Source organism: Solanum verrucosum, unplaced genomic scaffold (genome assembly GCF_900185275.1).
Source record: "Solanum verrucosum unplaced genomic scaffold, falcon-dt-bn FXZP01000250.1, whole genome shotgun sequence".
Lineage (NCBI taxonomy): Eukaryota > Viridiplantae > Streptophyta > Magnoliopsida > Solanales > Solanaceae > Solanum > Solanum verrucosum.
In genome coordinates this window covers 523785-541428 of record NW_026020422.1, presented here as the reverse complement: position 1 = coordinate 541428, position 17644 = coordinate 523785, and the positions used below count along the sequence as shown (strand labels likewise).

General features: G+C 35.9%; 1 protein-coding gene across 1 annotated transcript; it reads right to left on the bottom strand.

Annotated features, from left to right (window-relative positions):
* Positions 1-8260: 8260 nt before the first annotated feature.
* On the bottom strand, positions 8261-17000 carry LOC125807195 (transmembrane emp24 domain-containing protein p24delta3-like). Its single transcript, XM_049486924.1, has 4 exons — positions 16694-17000; positions 10840-11046; positions 8696-8772; positions 8261-8615 (listed from the first exon to the last, which is right to left on the bottom strand). Exons 1-4 carry the CDS (start codon positions 16910-16912, stop codon positions 8471-8473), a joined length of 648 nt encoding a protein of 215 aa, XP_049342881.1. The 5' UTR covers positions 16913-17000; the 3' UTR covers positions 8261-8470.
* Between the last annotated feature and the right edge of the window lie 644 nt (positions 17001-17644).

Sequence of the window (17644 nt, the reverse complement as noted above, 5' to 3'; positions counted from 1 at the left end):
TAAGTTCATGATTATTCTTCAAACATTATGAATTGTTTTCTTGATAATATGGGTAACTAAATCCACAACTAGAGTTGTGGGAACTATGAGCGATTAACGAAGTATGAATAGTAACTAAGTAATTCCCGAATAGTGTTTTACATGCATTGATAATTCTTTCATCTAGAAGTCTTTTTAACGGTGCGCAACGTTAGAACTCGCCTTGTTGCTACTTGCCGGACCAAGGAGGTAGTTAATAAGAAAAGAATTATCAACATAGATTTAGTGTGATAGTATCTAATAGAATTAATGTCGATTGGTGCGAGGGTGAAAACTAAGTCATACATTGATGTGACGTCTAATATGAGGTAATGGTAAGGGTTAGTAAATTATACACACGTAGCCGGACCAAGGTGCGGGGTGAAATTCTCTAGATGCCGGACCAAGTATTTAGAGATACATAACTTATCGCTTTGTATGTAATACACTAGGAAGGGATTGCTATTACTAGGATTACGGAGTTATGAGCTTATGGGGAACACGTACGCCCTAGTTTCCTTCTCAACTTGATAACAATAAAAGTTTGAATCTTGCTTACTAATTACTTGCATAATTTCCAAAATTTGTTACACAACCCCCCTCCTCCCCTTTTACTTATTTGTCTCAAAAATACATTGGCTAAACCAATATAATCGTTATTGAACTTAAGTCTAAACCATATTCCTCGTGGGATCGACCCCAACCTACAAGTTGGGTTCTTTACGTGATAACGATCGCTTATGCTTTTGAAAAGAGGCGTAATTTGAGCGTATCAATCTTATCGGCTTACAACCCCGCCCCCCCACCCACATTGGCATGTCCTAAGATGGTGATCTCGAATGTATTTATGCATTCAATCACCATATTTTACCTGTATTAGCTAAGTTTTGTGTAGAATATTGTTTATATACTTGTGTTTATTAATGATATATTATGATGAGCTAATGAAAATGATTAAGTTGATTTCAGGCCGAAAAAAGCAAGAAAAGACCCATATAATGGATTGGAACACGCAGCAAAGTAATCTGAGCTAAAACAAAGGGAAATAGCTCTAAGAAGGACCATGAGATGAGCCTAGCATCACACCTGTCTAGAATATAAACTTCAAAGACTCAACAAAAAGAGAAAAAGTGTGAGATGAGCCTTACACAGTGAGGCAAGGCTCGCATCACGACCCCATTGTCTGTTAAATTGGATTTTACCCAGTCAATGTAGAGTCCAACTGAGTTTAGGATTTTGATCATATTATTGTATATATGTATTTTGATTACGTTTTTAGTGTATGATTTAATAGAATAACTATTAGTAATTAGAATTAGAGATTAAATTTTTATCTTTTTTTAGTTTCTAGGGTTTGCTTTATAATTTTAGACGATTATTGTGGAACGAACAAGATTCACTTTCAAATGATGCTTTAATCAAATGTTTCAAATACTTTCTCTTACATTCATATTTTTAGTAGTTTAAATTATTATAATTATTATTTTACACTAGTTATGAGTAGCTAAATTTAAAACTAGGGTTATGGAACTTAGAGTAGGGATAATGATAATGAATGTGTTACGATAAAATATATATTCATAAAAGGGTGACCATTGTGTATTAAGTTCATTTTACACTTCACATTTTCTTAGATGATTGACAACCATTAATAAAGAAACTCGATTGTATTCTGATAAGCATGATCGAGATACAAATTAGAAAAAAGGTTCATTAATAAAAAATTGGTGCTACCAACCATCATCTAATAACTTGAGCTCGAGAGAGGATAATTTAGTTGAGATTTTTTACGGATGAATAAATTAATTCGACGCCCAAATGTCTGAGAAGGACTTAGGTAGGGTGAATACTCTTAATTGGGCTGAGAGGCTTTAGGAGACTTATAGATTTTTCAGTTTTGCACAATGAACACATATAAATGAATGGATAGTAATGTATGTATTGAATTTTTTATATCTAAGAACTGTAACCCTAGTTCGTTTTCATAATTGATGAAAATCCAAATAGTTAAAGTAGTCAGTAGATTATAATCAAAAGCTGATTTCTCAATAATTATTACTTTTGTGAATCTCAACATCAAATTATTAAAAAACTCTTGTACACTTTCTATGAGATTCGACCTCAACCTAGTTGGGTTACTCTATTTTTCAATGATCGCTTTAATCCCGTAAAAAGGGTGTAATTTGGGAAACAACAAAATTTTGACGTCGTTGCTAGGAGTGTAGTTTATAGTTCTATAATTTGTAAAAATTCATTAGGTAGCTATTATTTTCTTTTTCAAATTACATTAGTTGTTTTTTTTTTTTATTGCAGGATTTTCTATATATAGTTTATGCACCATAATAGAAGTCAAATATCTCCCTGGATTTCAATTGACCCATTAATACAAAGAAAATTTAAGCGATGAAGGCTAAATTTTGTAATGAGTGACAAACACGATCATAGATTGGTAGTTGAGACTACTTCTAAATAGGACCTTTACCACTAGTGGGAAATGCTACTTTAAAATTCACCAGCACAATATTGCATCTACTGGGTATTAAAGATTTATTCGATTGTCTACCTCTTGAATACCCAAATAAACATCTTAAAGACTTGGCAGAGATATGTCTAGCTTACAACCTACCAAGTATCTCTCAAGACGAAATTAGACTGAGGTTGTTCCCATTCTCCTTGACTAGTGAAGCAACTAAATGGCTTGGAGATTTACCAAAAACATCCATCACTACCTATACCAAACTTGCAAGTGCATTATTGGAGAGGTTATTTCCTCCAAGTAGACGTATCTATCTTAAGGATGATATTTTCAACTTCAAATAGGTGCTTGGTGAAGTGTTATATGAAGCTTGGCTCAAGTTGAAAAAAAGGTAGTTCAGTGTCTGAATCACAAGCTACCAGATGAGGTGTTACTAGAAAGCTTATGTAGATCACTAGATGTAGTTAATAAGTTTGTGGCCAAACAATTAATGTTGTAGATGGTTCACTGATGGATATGCCATACTTATGAGGAGGCTAGCACTTTCCTTGATCGAGTGACTAACACAAACATGTCTTGGCATACTAGAGAAGTTGATGTGATAATTAGCAGTGCATCAACCAGAAAGTTTTCATTTGAAGAAAGAGTCGAAGAAGAAGCTAAAGAGGAAAAGATTTCATAGTTAATGACGCAAATGGAGTTATTGACTAAACATGTGATGGGTGCCCCTATACCGAAGGTCAATGTTGTAGTTGTTAATGATCAACGACAAAGACATAAAGACGTATACCATAATTAATTATGAGTAGGAAGTTGATAAATGGTGAATTTATCACTTATATTTTTCCTTTTTCTTGTGATTCTAATCATCGAATGAGACTATTTATGTGTGTTTCATGAGAATTTCAGGTTAAAAGTTGGGAAAAAAGGATTGAAGAGAAATGAATCCAAAAGAAGAGCTAAATAAAGAAGTTATTGATATAAGTGAACTGTAAAATCCTATGCACCTGCGAAACAGGACCCATACCGGCAAGTCCGCGCCTGGGGAACAAGAGGCGCTGCAGTAAGGTTATCGTTGTTACATAAGATCTGCAACAACAAAGAAAGGGTCGCTCCTGTGATGCCACACTCCTGCGAGGGTCAATGGGCAATAGACCTCCATGCCGTCAGAGAAAGGGAAGCCACAACGAATGTCACACCTATGAATAAGTATATGCGCGAGCGACTGCCGGGCTATAGTGATGCCCTTGTCTTTTCATACTTTTGAAAACCCCAATTCAGATATAAGCCATCTTAAACTTTTGGAAAGATATCATAAACCATTCATAGACTAATTTTGGGGACCTATCAACCCTAATTTGAGAGGAGAAAGCCACCACTCAACTTGAAGAGTGACGATTGTGAGCGTAAATGTATAAATCTTTAGATCTTTCTTTGTCTCTTGGTTTTACTTGAATATTTATTGTTGTAGTGCTTGATTTTCATATTAAGGGAGGAATCCATATCAGAGTAAGGCTACACGGAGTTGCCTCGTCACTGTCTGAGTTGATGACTCTAGCATTACTGTGGTGTCTTTTGTTAGGAGATAGATAAGGAAGACAGAGAATTTCCCTAACTTCGGGGATATTGGTGGATGTATGTCCACTAATAGTGTTTTTAACTGATGGGGCCACTATAGACAAAACATTTTGGTGGTTCCTCCTCTATCATAAATATATATATATATATATATATATATTTTCGTCAAGGGGAGAAGCTTGTCGCGTACCACTTGTTGTTGTGTCATGGTAGGGATGAGATCTTCTAGTAGTTCGAATATGACTTATAGCAAAGTGGGAATTAAGATTGGTAGAGGAGGAGTCTGTGGAGGTTGGTGGTCGAAAGGACATATCAGGTGAAGATGGATTACCTCCGAGATAATGGAAGAAAGTTGGGGTTGGATTAATGTTAGATTCTATTCTAGAGGAAAGGAATGGTAAAACGGAATGGGTGGTCATGGAACATTGGGAGGCAGTGGGGGAAGAGAGTATGGATCCCACTAAGGATATAAGGATTTCAGATACCGGTGACTTGGGAAGTATATTGTCATGCCCAGATGATATTTGTTGTAAGCTTTTGTTCCCATGCTCATTCCCTCTATCACTATCCGAGTAAGGTAAGTTGGGTTCTGCACACTTCGTATTAGTGTATGACCATGGAGAGTTTGCTGGAGATGACAAGATTAATGGAGACATTGGATTTGTGTTAGAGGAGGGGTCCAGATGAGGACTCCGAGGGAGAGAGGGAATATTGTGTCTATAGACGAGGCATTATGCATAGTGGGAGTGGTTTCTAGGAGGAGAAAAGGAGAGATGGCACTAGAATTGTTCATATATGGGGTAGGAGAAAGAAAATTAGTATTTTTGGACATCTATGGCCATAAACTTAGAAGGTGGCTGCATTTGGAGGGTAGAAGGTGGTGATGTGTCTATCGATGGAGGAACTGAGTTTGCATGTAAAGAATCAACAATTTCCAATGAAAATCTAATGATGGGATCTGGTACTATAGAAATAACGGCTTGGTTTTTTACTGGATTAGTTTTAGATGAGTTCTTTGGAGTGAAAGGAGGCATGTGTATAGATGAATTGTGAAGGATGAGTTTCTGAGTTGTGTTAGAAGAAAAATCATTGAAAAGAAGGGGTATCAGTGTCGTTTCTTGTTAATGATTAAAAATATTGAAATTCAGAAAAAAAAAAAACATTTGATTTTTAAGCTTGTCACTGGTTGAATTAAGCAACAATTTTTTAGTCGATTAGGGTTAGAAGACTTACTTGTGGGTCCCCCCCCCCCCTTGCCATACTTGGTTGTTCCTGCAAAAGGTGACTCATTGGTGGCGGTTGATTGGCCTCGATTGCGAGGTGTTTCTTCTCGCAAAACTAAGCTAGCGTTTGGCCATAGTATTTGGGAAACATATTTTATTTAAAAAAAATATATAATTTATACCCATAAGTTTTTAAAACTATCAAAATTAACCATAAATTTGTAATACATGGCAAAATAGAAATGTCACGTAGCAAGATTCATGACTTCCGCAACAAATCAACAAGCATCATTAAAGTAAATATTCTCATTGTTAAAAGAGACTAGTACAAATCATGATAATGAAAATACAACTAATATGAATTTGAAAAAGAAGAAGAAATTAGAAGGAAATAAATATCGCAATCACTGAAGCACCTCTACCTTCTCTTCCAGAAGAGTTCAAACTATTATTTAATATAATCTTCCCACATTCTATGAACAATCTCTTCTCGATGAGCTACCTTGCATTTGCAAATCAGATGATCGAGAAGATGAAGTGATGTTACCCTGAGCAGATTAGTCGTCATTTTCATCAACAACCATATCATCACTTTTATATTCATTGAATATTCCATCACAATTTTGGTGTTTACGTAAAAATTCATTGAGTTCAAACTTTCATCATCAAACTTATCTCGATTTTCAATTTTCTCAAAAAACTCATTCCTAACTTCTATCAATCATGGACCATTGATGGCATAACCTTTAAATTTAGACTTTCTCGCATCATCATGCAAGACACTTATAAGGATTGATGTTTCTTCATCGGTCCATTTATCAGCAGCTGAACCACGTGATTTTTATTTTTTTTGCATTTCTACAATACAACATCAACATGACAACACATCATATGCATAACTTAATTTTTTTTAGAGTGCACAAAATCTGAAAGCATATCTTTAACTAAAAATGAAAAACGTACGTTGCACCAGTCGAATGATAAAATAAAACACAAGAAGAAAAGATTCTTATCATTAACTCTTAAAACCTAGACAAGAGAACAAATTCATACAGATCAATTCAAGCAAGATCAATCTAAAGAAAATTCATACATATATGCTCTTTATAATAGAAAAGTTTATTAATTGATTTAGTTGGCAGATGGAGAGTTAATTGAGTTGGTTGGTGTTAATAAATAGCGTGTTTTTGTAAAAGATAAAAGTTTGGTGTTGAATTTAGAGTTTTAAAACTTTCCAAATAATGAGATTTTTTGCCAATTTTTTTCCCAAGTTTTACTTGGGAAATCTATGGCCAAACGGCTCCAGTGTTTTTCATGTACTTCCTCTGTCCCAATTTATGTGGCACTTTTCGTTTTTCGAGAGTCAAACAGTTTAAGTTTTGACCGGAAATTTGAGCATGAAATTTTCAATTTTTTTTGAAATAAAATTTATATATTTGTAAATTACGTAAAAAGTACTATAAGTCACAATAATTGATAATTCAAAATCTTTAAAAGAACTATGAAAACTTTACGGTCAAAGTTAGACTTGTTTGAATCTCGAAATCAAAAAAGTGTCACATAAAATGAGACGGAGGGAGTATATTTTTTGTAGAAGAATGTACCTCATGAATTGTTACATCTGCTAAACTTGTTGGAATGTTCATATCCAGATCTTGTGGCTTTGGTGAAGGCCTTTTGGTGTGTGCACAAGTAAGTTTTGTGTGTCCTAACCGTCCATAGGAAGTACATAAAATATTCATCCTTAGTAGAGGACAGTTTGTCGGTGATCGCCGATGTAAATATGAGACTTAAGGGGTTGCTCTAAAGGCACCTCGATATAGGGCGAAGCTACAACTAAATTAAGGTGTGCAAGTGAACACTCTTTATCGGAAAATTATATGGTATATACAGATCACAATTTATAAAATCTAAATATATACCTACCTTTGCACACCCTTGACATGATTAGTTTGTTTGGCACAACGGTAAAAAGCAGACCATAAGTCACTTGAGGTCGGGGGATCTAGTCTTGCGTTTTTGTCCTTTAGGACTTATTAGATACTATTGATTAATTACTATAAAATATAATTGAAGCTTCAATTAGATATATTTCTTTGTATTAGATATTAATAAGGTTATAAACAAGTTTCTACCAAAATAATTAGAAGAAAAGGTTAAATGCAATTACATATATACCATTCCCTAATTCCAAACAAGTTATTATAGAGTTAAATTTGGATAAAAAAAGTTAATAAGGAGTTAACTTCTTCCATAATTTTAAGTAAATTCGAAAAACTAACAAAGATTTGAACTGTTTAATTAGAATTCCCATACATTCTTTATCAAAATTATATCCATTAAAATCAAGTAGCAATAAATTAATGATTTTTTTAATGTGTCATGTGTTCTCTGAAAATCTTGACCTATCCATTTTAAAACTATTATTTTACTTTATACAATTATTGTGTCACTAGGTTGAGTAAGATGGATGCTAACCCACCCGCTGAAATATTTCGTCAGTTACTACTTTAAATTTGCGACACCCTTCATAAAATCTCTGATTCCGCCACTACCTTGATACAAATGCATGCATATTTACCTCTAGTGGTGGAGGAAGTACATGTATCAATTTTGAGTAGCTTTCCAAGGATGTTGCCCACTCGAGTCAGTATTTCATGGTCGTGGAATTTTGATGGTAGATCCAGTAAACGAATCCAGATTGTCGAGTATGATAGTTGAGTACTAGACGCCACAAATCTGGGTTCTCATTTGCGAACCAAAGGAAAGTAATTTAGAATGAACCATGGACCATCATGTAGAGTTGTGGCAATGTTTGTTTCTTGGTGAGAAATTATTTTCAAGATCAATCATATCAAATTGCTCAGTAGGCTTCAGGGAGATAAATTAATGCTGCTGCTTCACTAAGTCGATGCTTCAGAGAATGTACAACACCATTGTCAACTAATTAACAATGCACAATAAGAAAAGCAAATGGCTCCAAGTTATGTTGCATTATCTCTGAGTCCTTGTATACACAAAAAGCTGGACATTAAATCTTATCTTCGTCGTATGACACCATAAAAGCTGGATCCACTAATATAACCAAAAATAATATACTGCTAAGAAAGAGTGAAAAGATGGTAGTCTAAGGTTCTTTCTGCTATCCCGGAAAAAAGTTTCACCTAAAGATGGCCTAAATTAGCTTTTTCTTTTGGAAATATTGCTTCAAGTACAATATTTGCAGAACTGATGCCAAAATGCAGACTCCCAAAGACATGATACTGAACCAAGCTACACGTGCATTTGTCGTTTCACTCACTGACCGCATCTCTGATTCCCTGAAGGGGCCAAAAGAGCTGAGAGATGAAGAACAAATGCAAACAAATAAAAGTTGTTGCCTCCATAACCTAATACATACCTGGTCTTCAGGTAAATCAAATTTTCATGAATGGCCTCCACAGCTCCTTCAAGCTTTCTCAGCTCAAGCTCAACACCCTACCATATGTAGAAAGTGTGAAAAATTCATAGAGCTTTGAGAATACATCTGGATATCAACTTATAAGAGCAAAAAAAACAAAAGAACCATATATGATCCTTTCCCAGTGTACAAATACATAAGCAGGAATATCCATTACAGTATGCCAAACATATACCAATTTCAACAAAAACTTGCAAGTATTTTCCATAGATGATTTTCTTGAATTAAGTCATAAGGTGATTATTTTGTCTTCCACCACAAGAAGAGGCGTGATAGCATCCACGGTGGCATACCTTCATGTGAGATTGACAGGTTTTAACGGGAATAAAGAAGATACTTATTGTGGAAGAAATCCCAAGAATGAGTCCAAGAATTGTGGAGAAGAATTGGCTAAGTGCTACACATATTTCATGTTTCAAGTCCAAGCCTTAGAGTAAGATAGGGCCCCAAAGGAGAGCTCAAGGACCTGCCACATGGAGGCCCAAAGGAGCCAAAGTGAACCTGATTCGCATACCCAAAGTTGCTGAAGAAATCAAAGCCCAAAAGGCTGAAGTTCATGCCCAAAACAAGGCTGAAATCTCATGTTCAAAGGGGCTGAAATATGCAACTTTAGGCTTGTGTTACAGTAAGTAGTTTGGAAACTATTCCTCATTTCGTAAGCGTTAGAGTGGGTAAAGTCTCACATTGGTTGGAGAATAGACTACCGGTTTGCTTATATGGACTTGGGCAATCCTCCCCTCATGAGCTAGCTTTTGCGGTTGAGTTAGGCCCAAGTGTCATATTCATGAGAGCCAAGTCCATCCCCGTTTGGCTCCCGGTCCACGCTCCACTCGGGCCTGGACGTGAAGGGGGGTGTTGGAGTGGGTAAGAGTGCCACAAAGGTTGGGGAATGGACTAGTGGTTTGCTTATATGGACTTGGACAATCCTCCCCTCATGAGCTAGCTTTTGGGGTTGAGTTAGGCCCAGATATCATATCTTTATGGTAAGTGACATTATTTTTTACCTGGTTTCCTAGTTTCAAAGTTTCCTTATTAGGATTTAATATTTATAATTTCCATTAAAATAGGATTCGAAGCACATCATATTTGGGATAGGATTCTCCTATACATATAAGGGTAAATTTTGTTATTTTTAGTTTGAATAAAAATATTATGAATATTATTTGAGAGGTTTCTTTTCTTTACACATTTGTGAGTGTTGACTTGGAATTTATCTTACAAACAATTCTTTAAGAGGTAAGATTAAGTTTTGACTTGATATCTTTTTTTTAAATATAACTATGGTGTCCGGACTTAGCTTGAGCGCACCTCGACTAATTTCACAAGATACCTGCCACTTCCCATAGTAAGAGGTACCACATAACTCTATCCACCAAGGTTAGGACACAGACGAGAAGAAACCACCTAGTGCTTTTTGTCCTTTGAATATGATACCTTATAGTTCTCACCACTTCATTGACCATTAGGCCACACCCTTGGGTACCTTAACTTGATATCTTCGGTTTCTATTTAAGTTAAAGGAGGTAATTAATCTTATACTAATTATTGTCTCTTATCCGCTAAAATTAGGATTAAACCCTCAAATACCCAAATGTTTATCGTTACCAACTTTAAACACCTAAAGGAGTTCGGCAAACAAAGTAGCGACAATAAAACTCAAGACCAAAGACCACCATAGTAAATGCTTCATAAGTAATTGCAACTTTCTATCTGTCATGATCAACATATCCACAGGGTATGCCATTCAAAACATAGAATCACAAGAAATGCAGGAGAAGATCTAGAACAATCTTTACTATTCTTTTCAATTTCATATATTCTCGATTAATTCCAAGATTATCATCAACTCAAATAGGTGTTGCCTCACTAGATGACCTGTTCATTATAATCCATTTTGTTGGACGTAGGGCATTTTATGCTACCAACAAGCAACATGTATCAAAGTCATTTATTTATCTCAAAGTATGGGATGGATAAAGATTTTAGTAATTTGTAGTCTTGCTCTCGCAGTGACTACTACTCTCTATGAGGTTGGATCCAAGATAACATATGTCTGTACTCATTTGAACTATTCAATTTCTCACCTCTATCTTCTCTTTTCTGGCAACTGATTCCCAATCTTTGGCAGCAATTCCATTTTTCCAGTCAATGTTTACACTGAGACTCCCACCTCCTGGATTATCAGCCCAAAAACATGCTAGGTAGTTGCCAGCCTCTGTAGTTGTGAAGGCAAACTGACTGTGTGTTATGTTCTCCTTATGATGAAGAGTGTTTCCATATGGCGAGGTGACCTGCAAAGTAACACACAAGACATGATTTTCGGTATTGCAACGAAGCAGTCAGCTAAGCCTGTCTGAACAGTTGACATAAATCTATCCATATAAACCAATATACAAGCAAACTGCCTATCTCTGTAACATGGCAAACCCTGAGAATTAAGGGACAAAAGACGGGAAACACACACTGCCTTAAATTTAGTGGCTCGCCAAAAGTAATTTCTTTACATGAAAGGTCTTCAGTATTAGTTACATAAATATCAATACCACCTGAAACTACTTGGAATTCCAGAACCCTACTCTACTTTCAAGAGCATGTGCGCATGAGTTTTTTCTTTAGTTGTTAACAAACTGTGTGAACAATAACTACATAAAAAGATACAATGTACAGCTTTTTATTCTATATTTCTAGAGTTATACTAATCCTGCAATGTAGATATGCAGATATGGATGTAAAGCAGAATAAACACATGATAGAATTTCAACAGTAACACAAATTACACCGAGCAAATTGAAAATACTCTAAAATGCCTTCGAAGCTGCCCCTAGGGATTTGGTCTAGTGATAGAGTGATGTGTGGGTTAGGTGCATGCCAGGAGTTCGTACCTAGCCTCAAATAAAAAACCTGGTATTTATGTGGAGAAGGGTATAGAGGCTGCGGGATCATTATCCAGAAAAGAATGTATGCATCAAACTTTTATAACGATATAGCAAGAGAACAACCTTCAGCTACTACAAGATCTTTATCAACCAACGAATGAGCCTACTTTACGCACTTCTGCACTAAGCAGACAAGGCTAACTACAAGCAACAAGGCATCACCTGCACCCTCCAATCCAATGACTCTAGTTTCGAACTGTGCGCCAAGTCGACTCTAAGGAATTTCTCGATTATCACAATGTAGCATTTAAAGCTGTACTTCCAAATATATGGCAAAAAGTAGTGGGGACAAAAAGCATTCCAACATAACCATCTATCAACTTTATTACTGCAGAACATAATGGTTTTGGTGTCACCATATTGCAAAGGACTGAAAATGTTATTTACCAACTTGCCATCATGAAGTTTCAACTAACCTCAACATTAGACGTCACTATTTGCAAATATACAAGGATGGGTAGGAAAGAACTGTAGCTCTCTCGGTACTGTCTATATAAACAGAACTTTTCTCCCCAAAGCAGTAGCTGGGGACTTGGTAAACTCCGGTCGGGTTTCACATTTATTGTTCGCAGATGACACTTTAGTTTTCTGTGATTTTTATAGGTCTCATCAATTAATTGGAATACTTGGTATATGTATTAAACATGGTTTCAGGTGGTGTCAGACCCTAAGATCAACATTAGAAAGGGTGAGATCATACAAGTTGGAGATGTGGAGGATATTGAGATTCATGCACACGTTTTGAATTGTAAGGTGGAACTCTCCCCACAACATACCTTGGTTCTCCATTAGGTGCTTTAAATAAAGACCGAGCTGTATGAAATTTGGCTATATTGCTCGGACTCTCCAAAACTGATGCCGCACCAGTGTCAGATTCATCAAAAATATTGCAATTTTTTAAGAGTCCAAACAACATAGGAATTTGGTACTTCAAAGGGTTGAGAAAAGGATTGTAAGTTAGATGAAAAGATATTTATCCAAAGGAGGAAACAAAGTGCTTATTAAGAGTACACTATTGAGCATTCACACATACTTCATGTCTGGCTCCAGTCAGTGTTACAGAAGAACTGAGAAGATTTCAAAGAAACTTCCAATTGGATTTGGCAAACGGGGCAAGGAAGCTTCACTTGGTGTGGTGGGACTTGGGAGACTGTTACAACTTCTATGTATTGGGGTGGCCTTGGGCTAAAGACTTCAAGGCTTTCAATACGACATTATTAGCTAAATGGTAATGGAGATTTTGGAATATGCTTCGTGGAGGGAGATGATAGTGGAAAAATATGAGGTCTTGGAAGGAGCTTGGAGGACTGAAAATATTAGTATGCCTTATAGATGCTGGTTGTGGAGGAATATTTTGAAGGGATGGAAAGTACATTGTTTTGTGTCTTTCAAGTAAGGGGGATGGGAGAAGATTAAACTTTGGGAGCAAAGGTGGGGTGAGGACAATACATTAAGACGTGCATTTCCAAACAAATTTAGAATGTCATGCAAAAAGGAGATGACAGTCCAACGTGTCCGGATGATACAAGATGGAGAAGTGTTTGGATTGAGGTTTATTACAAACTTTCATGACTAGAAAATGGCAGAATTCCAAAATCTAATAGAGTTGTTTCACAATAAGGAACTCGGGAGGATAACCATGATGTATAGAGGAGGGACCAGTGAATAGTGTGGTATTGTTAGTTATTAATCATTGTATGAGAAGCTTCTGGTTAGGGAGCAGTGTTTTCAAAGGCGCGGTTAAGCTCTGATGCGAGGCTCAAAGTGTGTTGAGCGCTTTGCCTCGTTTAATGTGCACTTCAGTGTTGTCATCAAGGTTCTAAGGCATACTTTTCCTTGCCAACGAACCTCTTATGAAGAGGCAACACTAAACAATTGATATTTCACCTTATCGTAATTATTTTTCAATTTCTTTGTTCATATATTTGTCATTAAAGGTTATATATTATTACTCTTGGACTTAACATATACATTTGTATTTTTTTCTCCCTTTGCACCTTTATTTATTAAAGCCCGTGTTTTATTTGCGCTTAAGGCCCCAATGGACCTTAGAGCTTTTGCGCTTTTTGCTTTCGATAACACTATTAGGGAGGAGGTCACATGTCCACATAGTTTGCTTTGGACACCTAAGATATAGAGAAAAAATGTGATTTTTTTTTATGACAAGGGAAACCCACAGCCGCTACCCTTTGGGTGCGCAAATGTGATTCTTCACTTGGCTAGCTTCAAGAGGAGTGATATTGATGGTCGAGAATCTAAGAGAAAGGTTACTTGCATTAGTTGATACTTCATGTATAAGGGCTCAAGTGAAGATGTTGACTATCTACTCCTTCATTGTCCGGTAGCCTAGAGGTTATGGTGAGAATTTTTGTGTTGGTTTGGAATGACTTGGGTGGTGATAGACACTATAAAGGATCTCATGCTCAATTATAATTGTGATAGGTGGAAGAGAAGATGTAGGGTTTGTGCACCCATGAGAATCTTTATGTATGGAAGATTGGGTGGTATCTTTCATTAGGTTTTGTCTATTTTTCGGTGTACTTCTTGTATATGGGTAATTTTGTGCCCAGACATTATCAATATAATTATTACTTTATCAAAAGAACAACAATCAGGCCTTAATCCCAACTAATTGATATCATTTAATTGGATTATTTCTTTCATTATTCTGTTATAAACTAAATCAAGATTGATTGAGAATGTATGTCATTTGACACGACTTTCTAACCCATTCATCATCCCTTTCAACACCTTCACTCACGTTGCACCTATGGACTGTTGCATATAGAGTAATATAAAGACCTCCTCTTATTTTATCCTCCATGTATAATTCTTGCACACTCTTTTAGATGTGACTATTTAAATCTTGCCAGATTACTCAAATCTTCTATGACACAAATCTACATCCGCATATTTATAACATTCATGTTAGGAATATGTTGACCTTTAGAGGCCTAACATGCAGTCCAATATGACCTTGCTGGTCTCACAGCCATTTTATAGACTTCCTTTTAACTTTGTTAGGTATCTTGTCACATAACATTTCTTCATTTCCATCATTGCAACTAAATGTTGCATGTTACATCTTCATATATTATGCCATTCTCCTAAAATACTGAGACTCAATATCTGAATAGTTTGTATTTAGGAACCATACTTCCATCTAATCTCATTCATTTGAGGCTTGATATCTAACAAATTATTAATCCTTTGTCTTCAAGCACCCTGAGCCACACTTTATTTCTCTAACATCTGAAAATTTATATTTCCACCAAACTATTAGTCGCTAGAGACTAAAATTTAAATGTGTTTAGATATTCGACTACATGTGCATATTTTGTTGTTCAGGTTCAAATTTCCACAATTATAGTAAAATATCACCATTTTCTCAAGTTGAATCAGGTAGGAATATATAACCCTTTTAGTACTGAAATCCTATTATACAGACAACTAAATATGAGCACAAGAAGTTTTTTTTTTTTTGATGAAGTAATTAGTTCTATTGCAGGCATCAAGTAGATGCATAATAGTTACGAAAGCTTAGTAGCAAAAGGTCAGCTCTCCTTTACATTGTTAATCAAGAGTCAGGGAGCTGACAAAGTTCAGAAATGAATCAGGGGAATTTAGAGGGGATAAATAAACCTATACAAAAACATGAGGCAGTTAGCAATTGGTTTGATGTAGAGGGACTCCGTTTACAAGGATATTCAACTTTGGAGAGCCTTAACAATTTGGAGGTTGGAGAACATTAAACAGCTTCTAATCCTACTCTACAGTCAGAAGGGGTGTTTTGTGCAGAATGATTCTTTGATTTGTAGAACAGAAAGGCACAGGTAATTCTCAGCTATGTCAATCACGAAAGCCGAAGCATTTTTTATAAAGGAGTAAAAGGAATTTTCAGCTACTGATATTTTGCTACTACAGTGCCCACAAGAATTTCCGTTTTGCACCTTTTTCCTTCGTTGTGTGTACGCACTCAGCTCCCATGAAGAGCATTCTTACTGCTGAGGAATTGAAGAAAAGAACGATAGTGGTACCAGGTGGCAATTCTTCATTCATAAAGAAAAAGGGGGAAATGTGGGCCTTATGCTTTTGCATTGCATCAGAAATGTGGAACCTAACGCTTCACACCAAGAGCTAGCTGGTTCATGAGGAAAATGAAGGGGGGAAAAGAGAGAGAGACAATGTACTTCATGAATAAATTTGCCTAGAGCACAAATGAATTCATAAAATGAGAAAACAAAGCTTTATCGTCACTCTTAACCAAACAATATGAAGTGTAAAATTAAGCTCATACCGGTTTAGACCATTGAATCTCAAGCTCCCACAGTTTCAAAAAAAAAAAAATTCTAAATACAAGTCTATGCAAAATCAGCATTACTAAAAAGAAAAAAGAGAGATAAATCATTATGTGAAACTAGACTTGTATACAATAATGAATAAATCATCAGATGGATATGTCAGCTCGCAAGGAAAATAAACCAATCATATTGATTAGATAATCATTTGTAGACTTCAACCAAGCTAAAATTGGCTTGGTATACTAGGTCCAAAAGTTAAAAATCAACAAAAAGACATCTTGCTGGCACCTTGACTCTCATACAATATCCAGAATATAACTGGGCAATAGCCTATAACTTAAATCTGCTCAAAATTCATTTACAAATTCTAACAAATATAAGAAACTCAAGCTCGAAAGTTTTAACATATCGTTCAGCAGACACTATTTTTCCAGTTCATTCTAGTGGTAGCAGTTGAAAAAGGAACAAGATATTTCTTCCAGCTTACTAATAATAAGCCTATAATCCTGAAGCTTAGCATATCTAAAATATTCATTCATCTCAAATAACCAATTGAGGATTCCATAACTATTTACATCTAGGTCAATTTCAGAATATATGTATATCCACCATGACAGCATAAAAACCTTGGATCCATCTCTGTGATGGATCAAGGCATAGGAAATAAGATTTAAGAACAAAAGTAGTAAAAGTCATCATACCCTAGCGGAAATGGTGGGGGTGGGGTGAACATGATCGTCGGAGATGACAACATAATCGGCCAAAACGACGACGTTGTTATGGAGTTCTTCGGAAACGCACTTGGTACCGGTCGGCGGCAGACTCAACCATATTGCTTCACCCTTGTGCAATAAACACAGAACCATCAACGGCACCGCAAAATACATAAATCTTGGCACGTTGCCACTGTCCCCCATCATTTCCTTACTTGTCTTTCACAATTACTCTAGCTCTTGATTCTCTATTCTATAATACACTCTCCGATCTTTGCTTACCTGGGCCTGGGGGCTATGTAATTCTATTGCTGTCATTCCGACCCTACACCTGGATATGGTCCATTTGCACTAATAGCCTTTTTTTTCTTTTTCTTTTTTGAAATGTTTTTTCCATGATTTTTTATAGTTTTTTTACAAATATAGTTAAGAACCAATTTGGGTTAGATGATTAAAAGTAACCATCTCAACCTCGTGTTTTGTATCTTGTCCTCCATTGTAGCCACTCTCACATTGTCTCTCATGTCCTCATTCCTAGTCATATTTCTCCTAGTAAGTCCATACATTTATCGCAACTTCCCTATCTCAACAATTTTCCTTTTCTGAACTAGAAATATCAGCAAATCCTTTTTTTCAATGATATTCCACGATCAAAACAGTCGGTCGAATTCCATGAAACTATGTCATAGAAGTTCATTGATATCTTCTTTTTATAAAACGAATCGACTTTGATTCTTGAATAACCCACATCACTTTGCTTTTGTTGGAACACAAGATTCCTCTTTTATGTGGAAAAGGCAGTATCAATAATTTTAGCTTCAAGAGAACAACAACCATCCATTGCAAGAGTCGAGAGAGATATTAATTTTAAATATGTTGTTTTATGTCACTCGATGACTTGATTGAGACATTCTTGTTTTAATACATGAAGATGGTGAT

Bases quoted from the DNA above. Each gene is read 5' to 3' on its own strand.
- LOC125807195 (XM_049486924.1), bottom strand. From the start codon at position 16,912: ATGATGGGGGACAGTGGCAACGTGCCAAGATTTATGTATTTTGCGGTG. The intron at 8,773-10,839 runs GTGAGAAATTGA...TACATATGGTAG, and splicing joins CCAGAAAAGAGAAGATAGAG to GGTGTTGAGCTTGAGCTGAG. The intron at 8,616-8,695 runs GTATGTATTAGG...TGGCCCCTTCAG, and splicing joins TTGATTTACCTGAAGACCAG to GGAATCAGAGATGCGGTCAG.